This window comes from Bison bison, unplaced genomic scaffold (assembly GCF_000754665.1).
Source record: "Bison bison bison isolate TAMUID 2011002044 unplaced genomic scaffold, Bison_UMD1.0 scf7180017864452, whole genome shotgun sequence".
Lineage (NCBI taxonomy): Eukaryota > Metazoa > Chordata > Mammalia > Artiodactyla > Bovidae > Bison > Bison bison.
The window spans coordinates 9,057,806-9,075,446 of record NW_011495014.1 but is presented as its reverse complement, the minus strand read 5'-3'; the positions used below and the strand labels follow the sequence as shown (position 1 = coordinate 9,075,446).

Below are 17,641 nucleotides of genomic sequence, written 5' to 3'. Positions count from 1 at the left end.
TAAGATCCGACCGGGAAGGCCTCAGTGTCTCCTCTCCTTCGGGAGAATGGAAGGACGCCTGCGGCCTACGTAAGTGGTGCAAACTTCTTGTCTTGAAGTTTTATTGGTCTCCCGCGTAAACCAAGCTACTCAGCCTCTTTTCTCCACTGAATTTTCCTACTGAGCTATCCTCATTCTATTACTCTTTACATCTCTAATTAATGTCTAATTGAAGCTATTGTATCCTGATCCTCGCCGAAACCATCTCCCCTTTGAATACCCTGGATCAGCCAGGGCTGGACCCCGGCACCCTTCTTTAAAAAAATAACATATTAATTTTATCATCAAAAAAAATAGTTACTTAATGCGTGTCTTTTTCTTTTTTCTGTTTCTTTTCCCCCTACACTCCCACATTGTTAGGCCTTCCCTGGTGGCTTAGATAGTAAAGAATCTGCCTGCAATGCAGGAGATCCAAGTTCTATCCTTGGATTAGGAAGATCCCCTGGGGAAGGCAATAGCAACCCACTCCAGTATTCTTGCCTGGAGAATCCCATGGACAGAGGAGCCTGGTGGGCTATAATCCATGGGGTCACAAAGAGTCAGACATGACTGAGCAACTAACAGTTCTACTTCCCATGTTGTTGGCAAGAGAGTAGCTGATAAACCACTTGGAAAACAACTTGGATACACCAGGAGGGCTGAGGATGCCCCTCCCCTGTGACCCAGGGGCTTCACTTTCACAGGTTCATCCTCAACAGAGAACATGCCCGCAAGGTTGTCTGTGGCTGCAACAAGTGTAACACTGTAAGCTGCAGGACTAGAAACGATCTGAAGCCCTCAGTTGCAAATGAACATATTGCAGTAAATACACATAGTGGAATATGTAAAGCCGTAGAACAGAGTAAACAAGAGCTTCTAGTGTCTCCACGAATAAGCCTCAAAACGTAACATCGAGCATCACAATGTAAATGTACTTAATGCCATAGAACTATATACTCATCTGTAAAAAGGTAATTTTTATGTTGTGTATATTTTACCATAATTAAAAAAAAAACCCAAAACATAACACTGAATCAAAAGGCAAACTGTAGAAATAATATATACAGGATGAAATTTAACTTGTGAGCCCAAACTATGTAATTAGTTATGGCTAGACATATGTTTTTCATAGTACTCAAAATAAACATGGGAATGATAAAGTTCAGGATACTGGTGACTTCTATGGAAGGAAAGAGGGAGGTGGCGTCAGAGGTAGTAATTACACAGCAGGCAACTGGGTCTGGAATGTTTTGTGTGTGTGCACTCAGGGGCCCAGTCTTGTCTGATTCTTTGCAACCCCATGGACTATAGCCCACTGCTATATCCCAAGGACAGAGGATTTCCCAGGCAAGAATACTGGAGTGGGTTGCTTCCTCCTTTGGGGGATCTTCCTGACCCAGGGATCGAACCTGCATCTCCTGTGTCTCCTATGTTGGCAGGCAGATTCTTTACCACTGTGTAACCTGGGAAGCCCCCTGGAGTGTTTTATTTCTGTAAGATATCTGAAGCAAATAGAGTGGCAAAATGTCAAGACTGAAGAAGGCTGGCCAGTAGGTATGTGGGTGTTCCTTGTGTTACTCTGTATTTCCATGTACTTGAAGGGTATCGTCATAACAGACGTACAACCTGCGTCAGACCACGCATCTGCTTTCCCCATCAGGCCAGGACCTTGATAGTGGTCACCTTAGAGACTAGGTGTTTTTGGTGGGGTGGCCAATGGCATAAACTCTAGCTGTGGTATCCATTCTTACTGCTCAGAGCTTAAATAACACACAAGGCAGAATCCAAATGTGTCTCTCTTTTCAAGCCCACACGTTTGCAGATTGCTCTGTTTGTCTAAGTTAACAGCAACGGTAAGTAAAATCCAGTGTTCCCTGGCCTGGAAGATCTCTGCCGTTTGCAGGAAATGCTCTGCCATCTCCTTGTGCTCTGTGCTCTTACAGTTCAGTGACTTTCAAAGTCGTTTACTGTGTGGAACAGCTGCTCCTCTCCTGGCCTGATAGCTAGGAATGGGTGTGCTCTTTCGCTGCAAAAACCCAGGTTCAATTGTGACTTACCTCAGTGGTTGGGGCTGACTCAGATTCTCTGGGTTCAAATCCTGGCTCTCACATGCAGCTTGCTTTTGAATTATTTTGGGTGCTATAGCAATAAAAAGAGATTTCCTAGGTAGCTCAGCTGGTAAAGAATCCACCTGCAATTCAGGAGACCCCGGTTTGATTCCTGGGTCAAGAAGTTCCCCTGTAGAAGGGATAGGCTACCCACTCTAGTATTCTTGGGTTTCCCTGGTGGCTCAGGCAGTAAAGAATCCACCTGCAATTTGGGAGACCTGGGTTTGATCCCTGGGTTGGGAAGATACCCTGGAGGAGGGATGGCAACCCACTTCTGTATTCTTGCTTGGAGAAACCCCACGGACAGAGGAGCCTGGTGGGCCACAGTCCACGGGGTTGCAAAGAGTCAGATGTGACTGAGTGACAAGGCACAGCACACAGAACATAGCAGTAAAAAGGAGATTAAATAATACAGTGAGTTAAAGTACTTAACCACAGCAGCCACCTAATAAGCCCTCAGCAAACCTTCTCATTTATTCTCATGGTCATAGTTACTGATCCTCTCTGGCCCTCAGTTCCAATGGTACCCTTAGCATCAAAGGTAGTTTTATGATTGCCAATCAATTTGCTGTCCCTCCTAACAAAAATGGTGACTAGGAAAGAGTTAAAAACACTGACTGATGTGAAACTCTGCCCCCTCAGAAAAACTCTCCCTTGGGGGTCTCTAAAATGTTGTGTTCTTTAGGTAAATAATTGGCTTATGAGTTTGTTAATGCTCTATGGGGCTTTTTGAGGCAGGCATTGTGTCTTTTTCTTTCTAGTCACCAACCCTGGCTGGGATCCTGGATGTTTGATGAATGACTATGGTCAATAGCATGTCAGCTCTCTTAATGTTAGACATTCTGGGTATTGTGTACTTTTGATATATTTAGATCTTGTATTGACGAAATCCCTTATTTCTATATGGATGGGCCTAAGAGGGCATCTCATTAAAACCTTGGTTTTCAATCTGTATCTTTTTTTCTGTTTTTTTTTTTTTTTTTCTTTTCTGGATTATGAGTCTTTGAGTTCTTCAGAAGAAAATTACTCTATGTAATCTAGGGGGTAACTACTGATGATTTTTCATGTTTCTGTCTTATTAATTAATCTGGAAAATACTTCTATCCAATTTACCCTGATAATCCAAGGACATGAGTTTTTATTTCCAAATATTCCCTCTCTGAGGGGGTGTTAATTAATGAGGAAAGTGTGGGCAACTGGCTCTCCTTTGTCTTTATTCCCAGGTACCTTCAAACAAGGGCTAGTGGTGCTAGTGATGAAGAACCCAACTGCTAATGCAGGAGACCTGGGTTAGATCTCTGGGTCGGGAAGATCCCCTGGAGAAGCGCATGGTAACCCACTCCAGTATTCTTGCCTGGAGAATCCCATGGACAGAGGAGCCGGGAAGGCTATAGTCCACAGGGTCATAAAGAGTCAGACACAACTGAAGCGACTGAGCATGCACGCCCGCATCGTTGAACAAAGAGAAATCAAGATCCTTTTCTATTACCCTTGAATTAAGAGCAATTTATCAACTCATAATTCAGAAAGTTATCTTTTTAATTCCTAGATGATTATATTTTTACTAAAAGCATAAAGTTGGAATATCCCATTACAGGATGGGGTTGATAGATAAAGAACAATGTTTTAGACCAGTCACTGAAATTAGCCATGTTACAATTAGCTGTACTTGATCTGTGTGTAAATCATTGGAATTTGTGGTGATCCCCCCATCTCCAGGTACAGAGTCATTGACTGCCAAAGCTGGAGGTCATCTGGTCCAGTGTTTTTAATTAAAAACTGAGTCTAGTGATATAGGGATTTTAATTGGAGTAAATTTGTTTTGATCTTTTTCAGCAGAGGATGTTATAAAACCAAACAATGATAGAACAGGCTGCTGCTTCTGCTGCGGCCGCTAAGTCACTTCAGTCGTGTCCGACTCTGTGCGACCCCACAGACAGCAGCCACCAGGCTCTCCCATCCCTGGGATTCTCCAGGCAAGAACACTGGAGTGGGTTGCCATTTCCTTCTCCAGTGCATGAAAGTGAAAAGTGAACGTGAAGTCGCTCAGTCGTGTCCGAGGCTAACAAATGGCAAAGGGTCAATTTTCAGTTTATCTCCCTCCCTAATTTCTCTGCCTCCTTTAAAGTCCCTTACTGTGGTGAAACACTCAAAAGATGAGGAAAAAGAAGAAAGAAGAGTGAAATTAAAACTGGGTTTTTGGTTCCTGAAAAACTGAAGCTTGCCAGTCCAGGTTCGATACACAATACTGGATGCTTGGGGCTAGAGCACTGGGACGACCCAGAGGGATGGTATGGGGAGGGAGGAGGGAGGAGGGTTCAGGATGGGGAACACATGTATACCTGTGGTGGATTCATTTTGATATTTGGCAAAACTAATACAATTATGTAAAGTTTAAAAATAAAATTAAATAAAAAAAAAACCAGAAGCCATACTTCTGAAATATCAGGCTCATAGCATACTGCAGCATCTTTCATCTTGTTTTAAGATTAATGACTATCAAGTGGTTAATCATTCAGGGGGTTTCCTTTCACAGACTAGTAAGAAACCTGGGGGGATGGGGTGGGGCTTCCCAGGTGGTACTAATGGTAAAGAACCCACCCGCCAATGCAAGAGATTTAAGACACTCGAGTTCAATTCCTGGGTCAGAAAGATCCCCTGGAGAAGAAAATGGCAACCCACTCCACTGTTCTTGCCTGGAGAATCTCATGGACAGAGCAGCCTGGTGGGCTACAGTCCGTGGAATCACAAAGAGTCAGACACAACTGAAGTGACTTAGCACACATGCAAGAAGGCTCTGGAGCTTATTCTACAAGGTGGTCCCAAGACTGACAGCAGAGTGTTCCTTCCCCTCTCTGGTACCACCTGGATCCAAAGTGGAAGGATGGAGAAAGAATAGCCAGAGCCGCAGATCACCATAGTGATGGGTCAGGCACTCCTACCTGCTCTTGTACATGGGTTCCCTTGACCTTGACAGACATTTGTCACACAAAACGTCACATTCCTATTTAGAAATTTTGACCCTATTTGAGATAAGATGAAGTGCTTGCATTGCAGTTTTTTTTTTGGAAAAAAATTCATTCAACAAATATTTACTGAGAATCTACTTTGTATTGAGAAATTGGCCTAAACAGAAAGATGGGTAAGATCCACTCTGCTCTTTACAGAGTTAATTATAGATGGCTTTTTTACCTGCAGAGGGAAGGGCCTCTTGGTGGTAAAACAACCTGTTTGGGTCCCTGTCCTCCTGCTTTAGACACGTCATGTGTGTTTAGTCATTCAGTCGTGTCCAGCTGTTTGCCACCCCATGGTGGCAGGCTCCTCCGTCCATGGGATTCTCCATGGGAGAATACTGCAGTGGGTTGCCATTTCCTCCTCCAGGGAATCTTCCTGACCCAGGGATCGAACCCACATCTCCTGCATTGCAGGTGGATTGCTTACTGCTGAGCCACTGGGGAGACCCTTTAAACACATCACTCTGTCCTAATAACCACAAGGACGTCAATTAGTGGCCTCAGATATTAGTGGGTAAACTGAAAGCTTCTTTTACCAATACATCTTGTTTACTTTCTAAGTGCTTTTTCAACATTACATCATAAATACCAGGTCATATAGTTATATATAATAACAATTAGCACTATAAAACTCATCTTCTCCGGCCAGAGGTAGATGTTTTGAAAGACAATGAGTCTTGCAAATAATTCCACGTGATTAATAACAGGATTTGACAATGTGGTCAAAAATGCTAATTTAATTGCTTTTCTCTCAATATCTCATTAGGAAGGAAAGACTAGTCAAATTAGGTAGTTGGAGTTTAGTAGCCTGATGCTAAATTGATGTAAATTAACAGTAAATATTTGAAAACAACAGAGGTGATAAAAAAAATTTTTTTTAAAGCTTGAGTAATTGAATCCTGATTCAAAATGGTATTTAGCAGTAGAATGTAATATACTACCTACTGCTCAGTCTGTTATCTATCATTATCTTTTGAACCCTGTAATTGGACAAAGAGGAAACTATTCATAATAATAAGTTTGTTCTAAATCATCTGTTTGCTGGAGTCTGGGTGCACACTGCAGTCATACTGATCTGAAGACAAAACTGCTTACTTTACCTTCCCACTGTTTGCTCATCACTGTTCCCACAAAGTGCAGTGGTACTACACACCTGGGCAGTCCAAAGCACCTTACGCAAATCATCGAAAAAACAGCCATTTTTTCCCCTGCGTTCCATGAATAGGCAACACAAATCTTTATTTTCTGCAAGACGGGTGCCACTGAACCTGACCCAGCCCCTTCCTGGGGTGTATGTGCACACAACTATGCTGAACACAACAAGGGCAAACAGATTGCCTCCCGGAATTTTCATTAGATCCAACCACTTAGCTCTTTTATTTATCCTATCTCTGGTTTAATTTTTCCGTGATTCACAGCTATCCAAACATCAGGTCATGCAGGGCTCCTGCACACATAGGGCTCCTTCTAAGAGATTTAAATGGAAAGGCAACCCAAGTCATTATTAGTCTATTTTCAGTATTCATTATCAATAAAACAAGAGATCAGCATTTTCATGCTGTGTGAAGCCTTCAGGGAAGTGCAGGGTTGCTGTCATTATCTTTAGATCAGGCTGCAGCCTACTACCTGAAGAGGAAATGATGAGTCCATCAAAATAAAAACAAAATAATGAAAGGGTTAGAGTCACAGAATGGGCTGCTGACTGTCCCCTGCATGGCTCCCTGAAAATGTCCCTCTGAATTTAGTGGAGCCTAGATGGTAAAAACTACAGATCACAATGGAACATAAATTCACCTCGTAATGAGATTAGTAGGCAGGCAAAATAAACGTCCTGCTGTTATATTAGAGGCAGGCTCTAATCTGGTGTTTTCTTTGGAAATGATCATTTCCTTTGCAACTGGGGAATGGTGGATGCAACCTGTTTAAATCCAACAGATTCTGTTTTGCCACCGTTATTTTTCATCTTGCTGTGTCTTTTTAATGGCAATCTTGAGGAGGCATTTAAATGAGTTCTGAGTCTTAAAGACTATTACCAAAGTGAGTTATGGGGGTCTGTGCTCATGATTATCAATTGTGTTTCCCAGATCCCCCTTTTAAGAACATAGTGCAACTCCCCCTCCTCTTTCTAAACAGAAGCTCAACTTTGGGAAAAGTGTGGTGACCCCCAGAGTCCTCCCACTCTAGCTTTAGGAATCAAAGGTAGAATAGACTCACTATTGTATTTGGAGTTTAAAAAAAACAAACTTTTACCGCAACTTTACTACTTAAAGCCACTGGAAACAAGTATCGCATACTAAAAAGCCTTAAGAAAATGCCCAGATCAGGTGAACCCACATAGTCTTTGAGTAGAACAAAGCCCTCGAGTATGTAGCTTGATTGCAAGGGACTTCCTTGGTTTTCAGCAGAAGGCAGTCTCACCTGGTGTACAAAGCCCTCCTCTCATTAAAAATGCAAGATAGGATCTCCTCGTGGATCCTTTCTACAGAACCTGGTGGAAGTTGGCTGCATCGTCCTTAGCAGTGAGTGGCATTTAATCAAAGCCTCTGTGAAATAATCTCAGCATTTCCTGAGCTCTGTGAAGTTATCAAGCAAGTTAAGAGGTCCTTTCAAAGGAATGGGAGATCAGACTTTGAATTTAGGAGTATTTGAAGCTTCTGCATAGAAGGTACAAGCAATGTAACGGACACCTATTTTCTCTACTTGTTCTAGGACTCAGACTAAAGATGTTCCTACTTCTCCGTCAAACTGTGCATTAGGAATAAATCATTTGCTAATACCCCAATGCATAGCATTTTGGCATATCGTTTTTCTAAGGCTGGAAAGAGACCACAGAAAACATTTGCATTTTCTAGTATGTGTTTTAGTGAAACAATTCCTTTTCTGCCATTGGTGTTTCCATTCAAAAATTTGAATTGCAAATCCAGATACTTTAAAGGAGAAATTATTTTGGGGCCCAGTTTAACAAGCTTTTTCTTTCGACTTTTCATGTCTCAATAGTTTAACTTATATCTCTCCATTTGTGTATTTTCTATACATTGAATTTGCAAATGTCAGAGAGTTTAAGTCAATTCTCCTCCCATTCTCATAATTTTCCCTGCCTTCTGTTAACTCTTTCCTCATCAGATGAAAAGTTCAAGGAAAGATAGGTTGATTTTCCATTAGATAGGTAATTCTATTTAACTATGCTAATTCGTACTATCTTCCAACTTTTCATTTCCTTAACTCTCTCTTCCTCTTCCCATCGTATCTGTCCCCCACTCCTTGCTGTACCTCTGTGTTTATAATTTAAATTGCAAACAGTATCTGAATCCACTTTGCCAGTGTCCAGTATATCTGGTATGTGTTAATAATTATCTAATGGTCTCCCATGTATTAAACTCAGAGTTAAAGTTTCATGTCAAATAATCTCCCTGAAGGAATTTCCCAAATTATGTTTGCTTACCTCATACAAGTGAACTTGTTCTTGGGTTACAGCAAAGATCAGTAACACGTTATTTTGCACCAGTTTATCAATGAGTTGTCCAATTGTTGGATATTCCTAAAATTTAACACATAGATTTTAAGTATCTTCTTAACAAAAGTATATGAAATAAAGGGATATTTCTTTCAGAAGTATCTTACTGAGTTTGGCATTTCAGTTCTCACAGGCATTATTGTGTTTATCATGCCAAGTAAACAAATACACAATTAGCATTACTTTCTTAATTGGCTTAGTAATTGTTTCCCAGATCTTGTAAGTCCATTTAATTCCTTAGAGTCAGTGCCTGTCAATGTGGAGTTTTATGCTCTGTCACTTCCAAGGAGATCACTAAATTTATTTAAAGACTTTAGTGTGTCATCTTTTCAAGGGTAGAGATGCATGTCTTCTCTAAGTGCCACTTGCCAGCAGGCTCACATTGTTGGGGAGGTTAGAACTGAGGGAGGAGCTGTTAGACTATGATGAATGTGACCAGCGTGACTCCTGCGGCTCTGACTGGAATTGGATGGGGCGGGATGAGGGTTGAGCAAGGGCGAGCCTGCGGAGGAAGGACGCACTGCAATTCCTAAACCCCTCTGACTTGAGATGTTCCTGTGCACTTCTCTGGTTTGTTCTTTTTGATGTCACAAACTGGTTTTATGGGATGCTGCAATTATTTTTACAGGACAATTGAAAGCACATTGTACTCAGTTTACTTCTATTTCGTTGAGGCATTCATTCCTGAGTGATATGAGCGGTTTAAAAAATAAAGTCATTCATTATCATATTGGCAGATGACCTTTACTTTCCAAGACTAGAAAACATGAAGCCCATTTGCCTGGCCTGACTCCAAATGTAGATAATATACAAAAGGGAAACTCACATTAGAGAGTGGTCTGCAAACAAGTCAACTAAGAATACTGTGTCGGTTATGACTGTAGACAGCTCAAGTACAGGAACACTGACAAATAGGCCTTCTTATACGTGAATGTGCTCGCTGCATATATTCTCAGCACTTCAGGAATATTTTTCTAATGTGTTTTTCATTCAAGTTGAGAGAAAAGTATAATTTTGCCTAAGACACTCAGGTCAATTACCTAACTGCAGATCTGGCTATGTAATGCATACTTTCTATCCCATTTGGATTTTTTTTATTACAGGATATCAGTAGAATCCAGATAGTATAAAGCTTCCTGAGTCTGACATTCTCAGCCTCCTCTGAGTTTTAATTGCCCAAACATTAAGTATCCTTCACCCTTAAGCCTGAATTCTTCTGGTGCTGGTTTCTCCTTATCTCCATATATTCTTCCACCATCCAACCACTGTGCCTGTGTAGCCAGGATGGCACCATGTAGCCCTCCATAGGCAGGTGAATATGATTTTCTATTTGGTCCAGATATGCTGGTTTAACTCCCACAAATACATTGTAAGTTCCTCAAGGCCTGGGATCATGTCTTGTTATTTTGAGGCCCCAGGAGGCTGGCCCAGCGTTGAGTACATAGGAGGTGCTCCAAGGCCCTGGGGACTATGTTACAGGCAAGGAACTAGCCCACGGCTCTGTGCATTGTAGCAGCTTACTTAGCAAGAATGACTTGAACAGGTATTAGAGGAGAAGGTCATATCAGGTAACAGTCACTATTTGCTTCTGTGATCCTGTGTTTTCTGAGATGTCTATTATGGGGCATTTGAATATTTGCAAGAAAAAAGTAACAAGAAAAGTACCCATTTCTCAGTTTCTTCCCCCTCTTTGGCCAAAATACAAAAATGTGGCTACTCTCACTGACCTTATAATATGGAAGGACAACCTATATGATTAAAACATATATAAATTTGACGAACGCTACTGATCAAAATTTGGGCTTCCCTGGTGACTCAGATGGTAAAGAAACTGCCTCAAATGTGGGAGACCTGGGTTCAATCCCTGAGTTGGGAAGATCCCCTGGAGGGAGGGCGTAGCAACCCACTCCAGTATTCTTGCTTGGAGAATCCCCATGGACAGAGGAGCCTGGTGGGCTACAGTCCATGCTGTCGCAAAGAGTTGGACACGACTGAGACTAAGCACATTGATCAAAAGTTAGGTAGAAACATCCATGTTGAAGTTTAGAGATTTAGGTCAAGAAACAGTAGCAGGTAATTTATGAACCATTTAGTTAAGTTCAGTTCAATCTCTCAGTCATGTCCGACTCTTTTCGACCCCATGAACCGCAGCACACCAGGCCTCCCTGTCCATCACCAACTCCCGGAATTTACACAAACTCATGTCCATTGAGTTGGTGATGCCATCCCACCATCTCATCCTCTGTCATCCCCTTCTCCTCCTGCCCTCAATCTTTCCCAGCATCAGGGTCTTTTCCAATGAGTCAGCTCTTCGCATCAGGTGGCCAAAGTATTGGAGTTTCAGCTTCAACATCAGTCCTTCCAATGAACACCCAGAACTGATCTCCTTTAGGATGGACTGGTTGGATCTCCTTGCAGTCCAAGGGACTCTCAAGAGTCTTCTCCAACACCACAGTTCAAAAGCATCAATTCTTCAGTGCTCAGCTTTCTTTATAGTCCAACTCTCACATCCATACATGACTACTGGAAAAACCATAGCCTTGACTAGATAGACCTTTGTTGGCAAAGTAATGTCTCTGCTTTTAAATATGCTCTCGGTTGGTCATAACTTTCCTTCCAAGGAGTAAGCATCTTTTAATTTCATGGCTGAAGTCATGAAATTAATTTCATCCGCAGTGATTTTGGAGCCCAAAAAAATAAAGTCAGCCACTGTTTCCCCTTTTATTTGCCATGAAGTGATGGGACTGGATGCCATGATCTTCGTTTTCTGAATATTGAGCTTTAAGCCAAATGAACCATCAGATTTTAAAAAACTAATTGCTGATACTATAGTAAGCATTTCTATATGCTATCTCACTAAAAGTTTTTTAGAAAATGGTTTTTCCAACCTGATATTAAAATTCTGCATTCTCTTTCCTTTTTCTTTCTATGTCCTACATACACCTCTGTAGCACTGTCATTTTAAGTAGTCACTTAAATTCTCTGTACCATTTCATACCAAGTATTAAATGGGGATAGTATGACCTTTTCCAGGTTACTACTCCATAATTCAATTGTATTTTAGCATGTTCCAAGCACTGTGCTGTCAGGAAATAGGGATAGTAAACCAGTTTTGGCACTGAGGATGCATGCTAAAGGCAGATACCAGCAAACACATTTCCATCTAGTGATGGCCAAGAAGCCCTCTGTGTACAAGACCTTGGGAGAGATAATTGCTTTGGTGCCCAGCAGAAGTCAAACAAGGACCTCCCCCTTTCCCAGAGAAGTCATGATGGAGCTGGGTTTTAACAGATCAGTAAGAGTTTCTCAGCAGCCTTGGGGAAAGGGCATTTCAGACAGAGGGAATAACATGTGCAGCAGCATGGCAGCCTCATGGTCTGTTCAAGGGAAGCAATTAGACACAGGGTTCTGGTGAGGATCAAATCAGATCATATACATCAAAAGAGCTCTGAAATTTTTACCTTGTTTTGCAAAAGTCAAGTTGTTTTTTTTTAATGTCACCAGCATTTTTTTAAATTATAAAAATAAGCCAAATTTAATAAGTACTGGTCAAGCAGCACCTGATTAGTGATTTCCCAAGGGGCCCAGGGTCCATGAAAACATGGAATTATTGAGGGAACATGACTCTGGGACCATCACTCCTAGGGTTAGGCTGAGCCTTCCTTTCTAGGGCTGTGGTTCAAACAGAATGAACTGACTGTATTGCATTTTGCTGCCCTCTGGCTCTTTGAAAAATTAGGGAGGTTCTGGGATCATTTGTATTATAGCAAATCTGAACTTATCACATATCCCCACTGCCCTCCTGTGCTCCTATGGGAACCTCTAAAGGCGAGGAGAATTGAGAAAGGCCGATCTGTTAACCTCAAATCAGAAAAGGCACACTTCTTCTACTAAGTGTGGGTTACTCTGCTGTGTGTTACAGCAATTGCTGCTTCATTTGCCTACTTGTAGCCCTGAAAACAGTGTATGTAGAGTGTAGGTTACATACCAAGATTGTTGACATGGAATATTCATTCTTGCTGTCCAAGTGACAGAGCCCATCGTTAGGAATGACGATGCCTGCCAGTTTGCTGTCCATTCCAAAATGAGAGTCCGCGTCACTCACAAAGACCAGGAGATGGAGGGAATCATTCCGCCAGCCAATTTTTTCCTACAATGATAAAGAAGCATTTGGCTTGTATGGAAAAGAGGCAAGCATTTATTGAGAGTGAATCACTTATGCTTGGACACATTCAGATTATCAAAAAATATATTGCTAGTCAGTCTATTTTAGACTTTTTCATCTATTCTGAGTTGGTAATATTAATGTATTAAAAATGAAATTATGTGACATTTGTTTTATCCTGGATTACATTTTCAGATGATTTATGCTTCAGAAAAAAATGGTTTCACTACAATCAGTATCCAGTTGATCTTGATTTTTACAAAGTTAATTATTTTTACTGTCCAGCTTTTAATTTACCAGAAAAATGAGAGAAGGGAGTGAGGGAGGTTGTAGATTATCCAAAATCCAAGCTGAAGCAAAACTAGTTAAGAATGCAATACAGAATGGACTTGAAGTAAGCCTATTTTACTAAGATTTCACCCAACCTGTAGGCACATTTCTCTGAAAAAGAAATATTTCTCTTTCTGAGTAAAAAAGACATATTTCTCTTTTTACTGTTACCATCCAAAAATTATCAGCATAATACAAGGATAAGAATTGCTTATCAAAGTACGACTGCAGAGTACTGCTAACTGCTAATTAAGATGGTCTGTTGTCTGTTTCTTCATATAGCTCTCCCCTTTAATTAAGATTTGTCCAGGAACTAGTCAGCTTCTCTGGTGTCTCAGCAGTAAAGAATCAGCCTGCAATGCAGGAGATGCAGGTTCGATCCCTGGGTCAGGAAGATCCCCCGGAGGAGAAAGTGGCACCCCACTCCAGTGTTCTTGCCTGGAGAATCTCATGGACAGAGGAGCCTGGTGGGCTACAGTCCATGGGGGTCACAAGAGTCAGACACGACTTAGTAACTAAACTACAGCACCACCATTACGCCAGAAACTAGTAGGACAAACTTCATTGCAGTTATCCCCTCGTACCTTATCTTTTTCCTTCCTTCCCTAATTCCTTGGCCCTCCTATGTTCTGGGACCCTCAGTCCTATCTGTTTCCTGATATTTTCCATGAAAGTCATCTGAAAACAGGAGAACTGTTTCCATGGATATGTGTCTGATTGTCAAGGAGGAGAGGTATTCTAGCATTATTGTAGAGACACTGTGGCTTTTGATGTTTATTTTGTTGGTTCAAACCAATAGCTAGCTCATCATATGTAGAAGTTTATTCTGAATCAGAGCTGCTGCTGCCAAGTCGCTTCAGTCACGTCCAACTCTGAGACCCCATAGATGGCAGCCCACCAGGCTCCGCCATCCCTGGGCTTCTCCAGGCAAGAACACTGGAGTGGGTTGCCATTTCCTTCTCCAATGCATGAAAGTGAAAAGTGAAAGTGAAGTCGCTCAGTCGTGTCTGACTCTTCGCGACCCCATGGACTGCAGCCCACCAGACTCCTCCGTCCATGGGATTCTCCAAGCAAGAGTCTGGAGTGGGGTGCCATTGCCCTCTCTGTGAATCAGAGAATTTTTACTTTTTTCATTAATTGCTACATTTGATTTTTTTTTTCACCATGGTTAGTTCAAAAACTAATGAATACAACCTACATCTTTGTAATTTTTCTGGCTGTACCACACAGCACGTGGGATCTTAGTTCCACAACCAGGGATCGAACACACACCCCCCGCAGTGGGAACACAGTCTTAACTAGAATGCTAGGGAAATTCCTGATCTTGATCTTTGAGAATTATAATATTTAATATATAAATTATATAATATAAATATATAATATATATATAAGTATATTAAAATTCTTTTAACCAATTTTTCCCAACAGTATTATAATTTTATTAGATGATTTGAACATGAGGCATAAAAATTATCCTCATTTCAACAAGATGGAATAAATGGTGTGTTTTAAGAAAAGTATCTGTTGTAGAAATATGATGACTAAAGGAAAGATAAAGTTAGCTAAGCTTTTCAATGATTTGTTCACAAGAGATGAAATTTGGGTTAACAGAATGAAACACTGCTCAACCTCAGCATACCTTACACACAGCAGCTTGCATAATTGCATCAAATCCACCTTCTGGGGTGTCAATATTAGCAGAAATTTTCTGATTCTTCACAATTTCGTTGAATCTTTCAGCATCATTTGTCAACGGCAAAATGTGCTTGAATCCAAATGTAGGCAAACAAAAGTATGGAATACTACTGCAAAAGGAAGATGTAAAATATTCTTGAAGAAACGTGATACAACACACAATGAATGGGTGTAATAGCCTAACAGCATTTCCTTCCATGAAGATGCATTTCATAAAGTGCCTGACTCTGTAACTTGGCTCTGAGTCTCACTGTTAAGGTTGTTTTATCATCTCCTACCCACCCCTTCCAAATGGGTCACATTAGCTAACACAAAGAGCTTGTTGTGTGTCTTGCATTGGTTCAGAAAAAACAGATAATCAGGTGATCCGATGCTCCTTGTATGTAGTCACTTCCTTCTATTGTCTCTCAACCAAAGCCCACCATTAAGTTTACATGATGACAACAATTCTTTTGTATTCTGATAGCTTAAATTGTCATCAAGGATGTCATCCTGTAGCAAGACTAAGAGAGGAATCTGTCTTCTTCTTATGCTCAGTCCTGCCTGCCCAGGGCCTGAAAATCAGACTGAGTCTCTCGATTCTAGAGCCCAACTTTGTTGTGATAGAATAGACCATGTGGGCCAACCTGGGGTAAAGCCACTACTAAAGACAGTTAACATTTGGGGAAAATGCCATGTTTGGATGAGATCTGCCCTAAAGACATCACAGTAGAACAGAAATTGCTGACCCAGTAACATTTTATTCTGAAAGCCAGCTAGTAGTTGTACATGAGATTTTGAGCAAGTACTCAATGCTTCTGAGTTTTGGGTTTTCTTTTGTGAAGTGGAGCTAATAATGTACAGCAGTTTCTCAAAGTGTGGTCCTTGGACTTAGCAGCATGAACATCACATGGGAACTTGCTATAAATGCAAAATCTGGGGTGTGACTACAGACCTGCTAAGTCAGAACTGGTAGGAGTGGGTTGAGAGACCTGTGTTGAACCAAGTCTTCCTGATGCATTCCAAAGTTTGAGAAACACTGGTGGAGAAGCACAGAGACAAAAAGAAGTAGCCACCAATGAGGTTGCAGGGTGCTGCATGGAAAGAGCTGGTTGACTTACACAAGCAGCTTGGCAAGTTCAAGAGTCTGCCTTGTCAGCATACAAAGAGCTGATGCAGCTTTCAGGATTTGGCTCTTTTTCACCAAATTCATCTGTCTGAGGTATATAGTCAATTCTCATTATTCACAGATTCCATATCTTTGAAAATTCATATTGCTAAAATGTATTTGTGACCCCCAAATCAATCCTTTGGGAACTTCTTCAGTCATTCATGTACATGAATGAGTGTACAAAGAAACTGAGTCCCTTGACATGCATGTTTCCAGGGGAGGTCAAATAAGACTCTGACTTCTTGCTTCATCACCCACACTGTAGAGAAATATTCTTTTCAGGGTCTATTTGGTGACATGTGTGTTTGCATTTTTGTGCTTTTGGACGGTTTTGTTGTTTAGAGTTGTCCCCCAGTGCAGTGCTGAAATGTTCTCTGGTATTGCCAAGTGCAGGAAGACTGTGATGTGTCTTATGGGGAAAACACGTGTGTGAGCTTTGTTCTGACATGAGTTACAGTGCTCTTGGTTGTGATTTCAATGCTAACAAATCAACAACATATATTAAATAAGACATCTTTAAACATGAACATGCAGAAAACAAAAGTTATTGCTCAGTGGTGAAAAAGTGACCAGAGATTCACAGGAACCTAACCCTGTGTTTCCCCTAGGAGCAATACTCAGCATCTTCTAATGCAGGGTGTGAGCAGACTTTATAGAACAAGACTTCCGTAAATGTTGAGAATCAACTAGATATACAAATCAAAACGATTATGGATTTATTTACACTGAGAAATGGAGCTCTGCCAGAACCAGAACGCTGGTGTCTGCAAGGATAATCACTTACTTTCTGTCAGTAGACTTTCACAAAAAGCAAGCCATAAGCTGATGTATTCTCAGGCTTCAGTACAAGGGGAGTTTGAGTTCCGTAGCATCGAATGGTACAGTCTGAGATATCCCATTTCCTTAATGAGGTATTTTTTAAATTTTCTAATGATTTTAAGAACTCTATCTCTCAAAAATATGAAACTTTTTCTTGGTAGTTTTAAAATTCAGTTTACAATGTTCTTGGATATATATCTTAAAACTTTTTATGTAGTCAAGTTTTTCCCACCTTCAAATATGAAATGTATTTTAAAATGTGAAATGAAGAATTTTTAAAAAGTTAACCTACAAAATGACAATAATTTAGCATTTTTCTTAATTGCCTCTGTAATATTTAAAGTAGCTATAGAGTAGAAGAAAATGCATAGATTTAGAATAAAAAGACTGGATAGTTATCTATCCTTGTGTCCTCATCTATAAAATGAGGGTACTAATAATAGCTACTTCTAAAATTGCTGTGAAAATTACATAAAAAGTATATAACTGTGTTTTGAGGTTTACATTGTCCCTGGAGTCCAACTAGTCTTGAAAGTTTTCGAAAGTGTTAGTTGCTCAGTTCTGTCCTACTCTTTGTGACCCTATGGACTGTAGCCTTCCAGGCTCCTCTGTCCGTGGAATTCTCCAGGCAAGAATACAATAGTGGGTAGCCATTCCCTTCTCCAGGGGATCTTTCCAACCCAGGGATCCAACCCTGGTCTCCTACATTACAAACAGATTCTTTACCGTTTGAGCCACCAGGGAAGCTAGTCTTGGAAATTGTTTAGTATTTTATAGGGGGCTGTTGGTTCATACTGTATCAAAATGGCATTAAAGCCTATTCTGGAG

The 17,641-nt window shown here is 40.9% G+C and overlaps 1 protein-coding gene across 3 annotated transcripts in view; it reads right to left on the bottom strand.

Moving 5' to 3' along the window:
* ITGB6 (integrin, beta 6) overlaps positions 1–17,641 on the bottom strand; it is a 151,706-nt gene that overhangs the window by 64,304 nt on the left and 69,761 nt on the right. For all 3 annotated transcript variants that reach the window (XM_010858981.1, XM_010858982.1, XM_010858983.1), the window contains 3 exons: positions 14,789–14,954; positions 12,643–12,804; positions 8,583–8,678 (listed from right to left, as the gene is read on the bottom strand). In XM_010858981.1, coding sequence (XP_010857283.1) covers positions 8,583–8,678; positions 12,643–12,804; positions 14,789–14,954 — 424 coding nt within the window. The remainder of the gene's footprint in view (positions 1–8,582; positions 8,679–12,642; positions 12,805–14,788; positions 14,955–17,641) is intronic.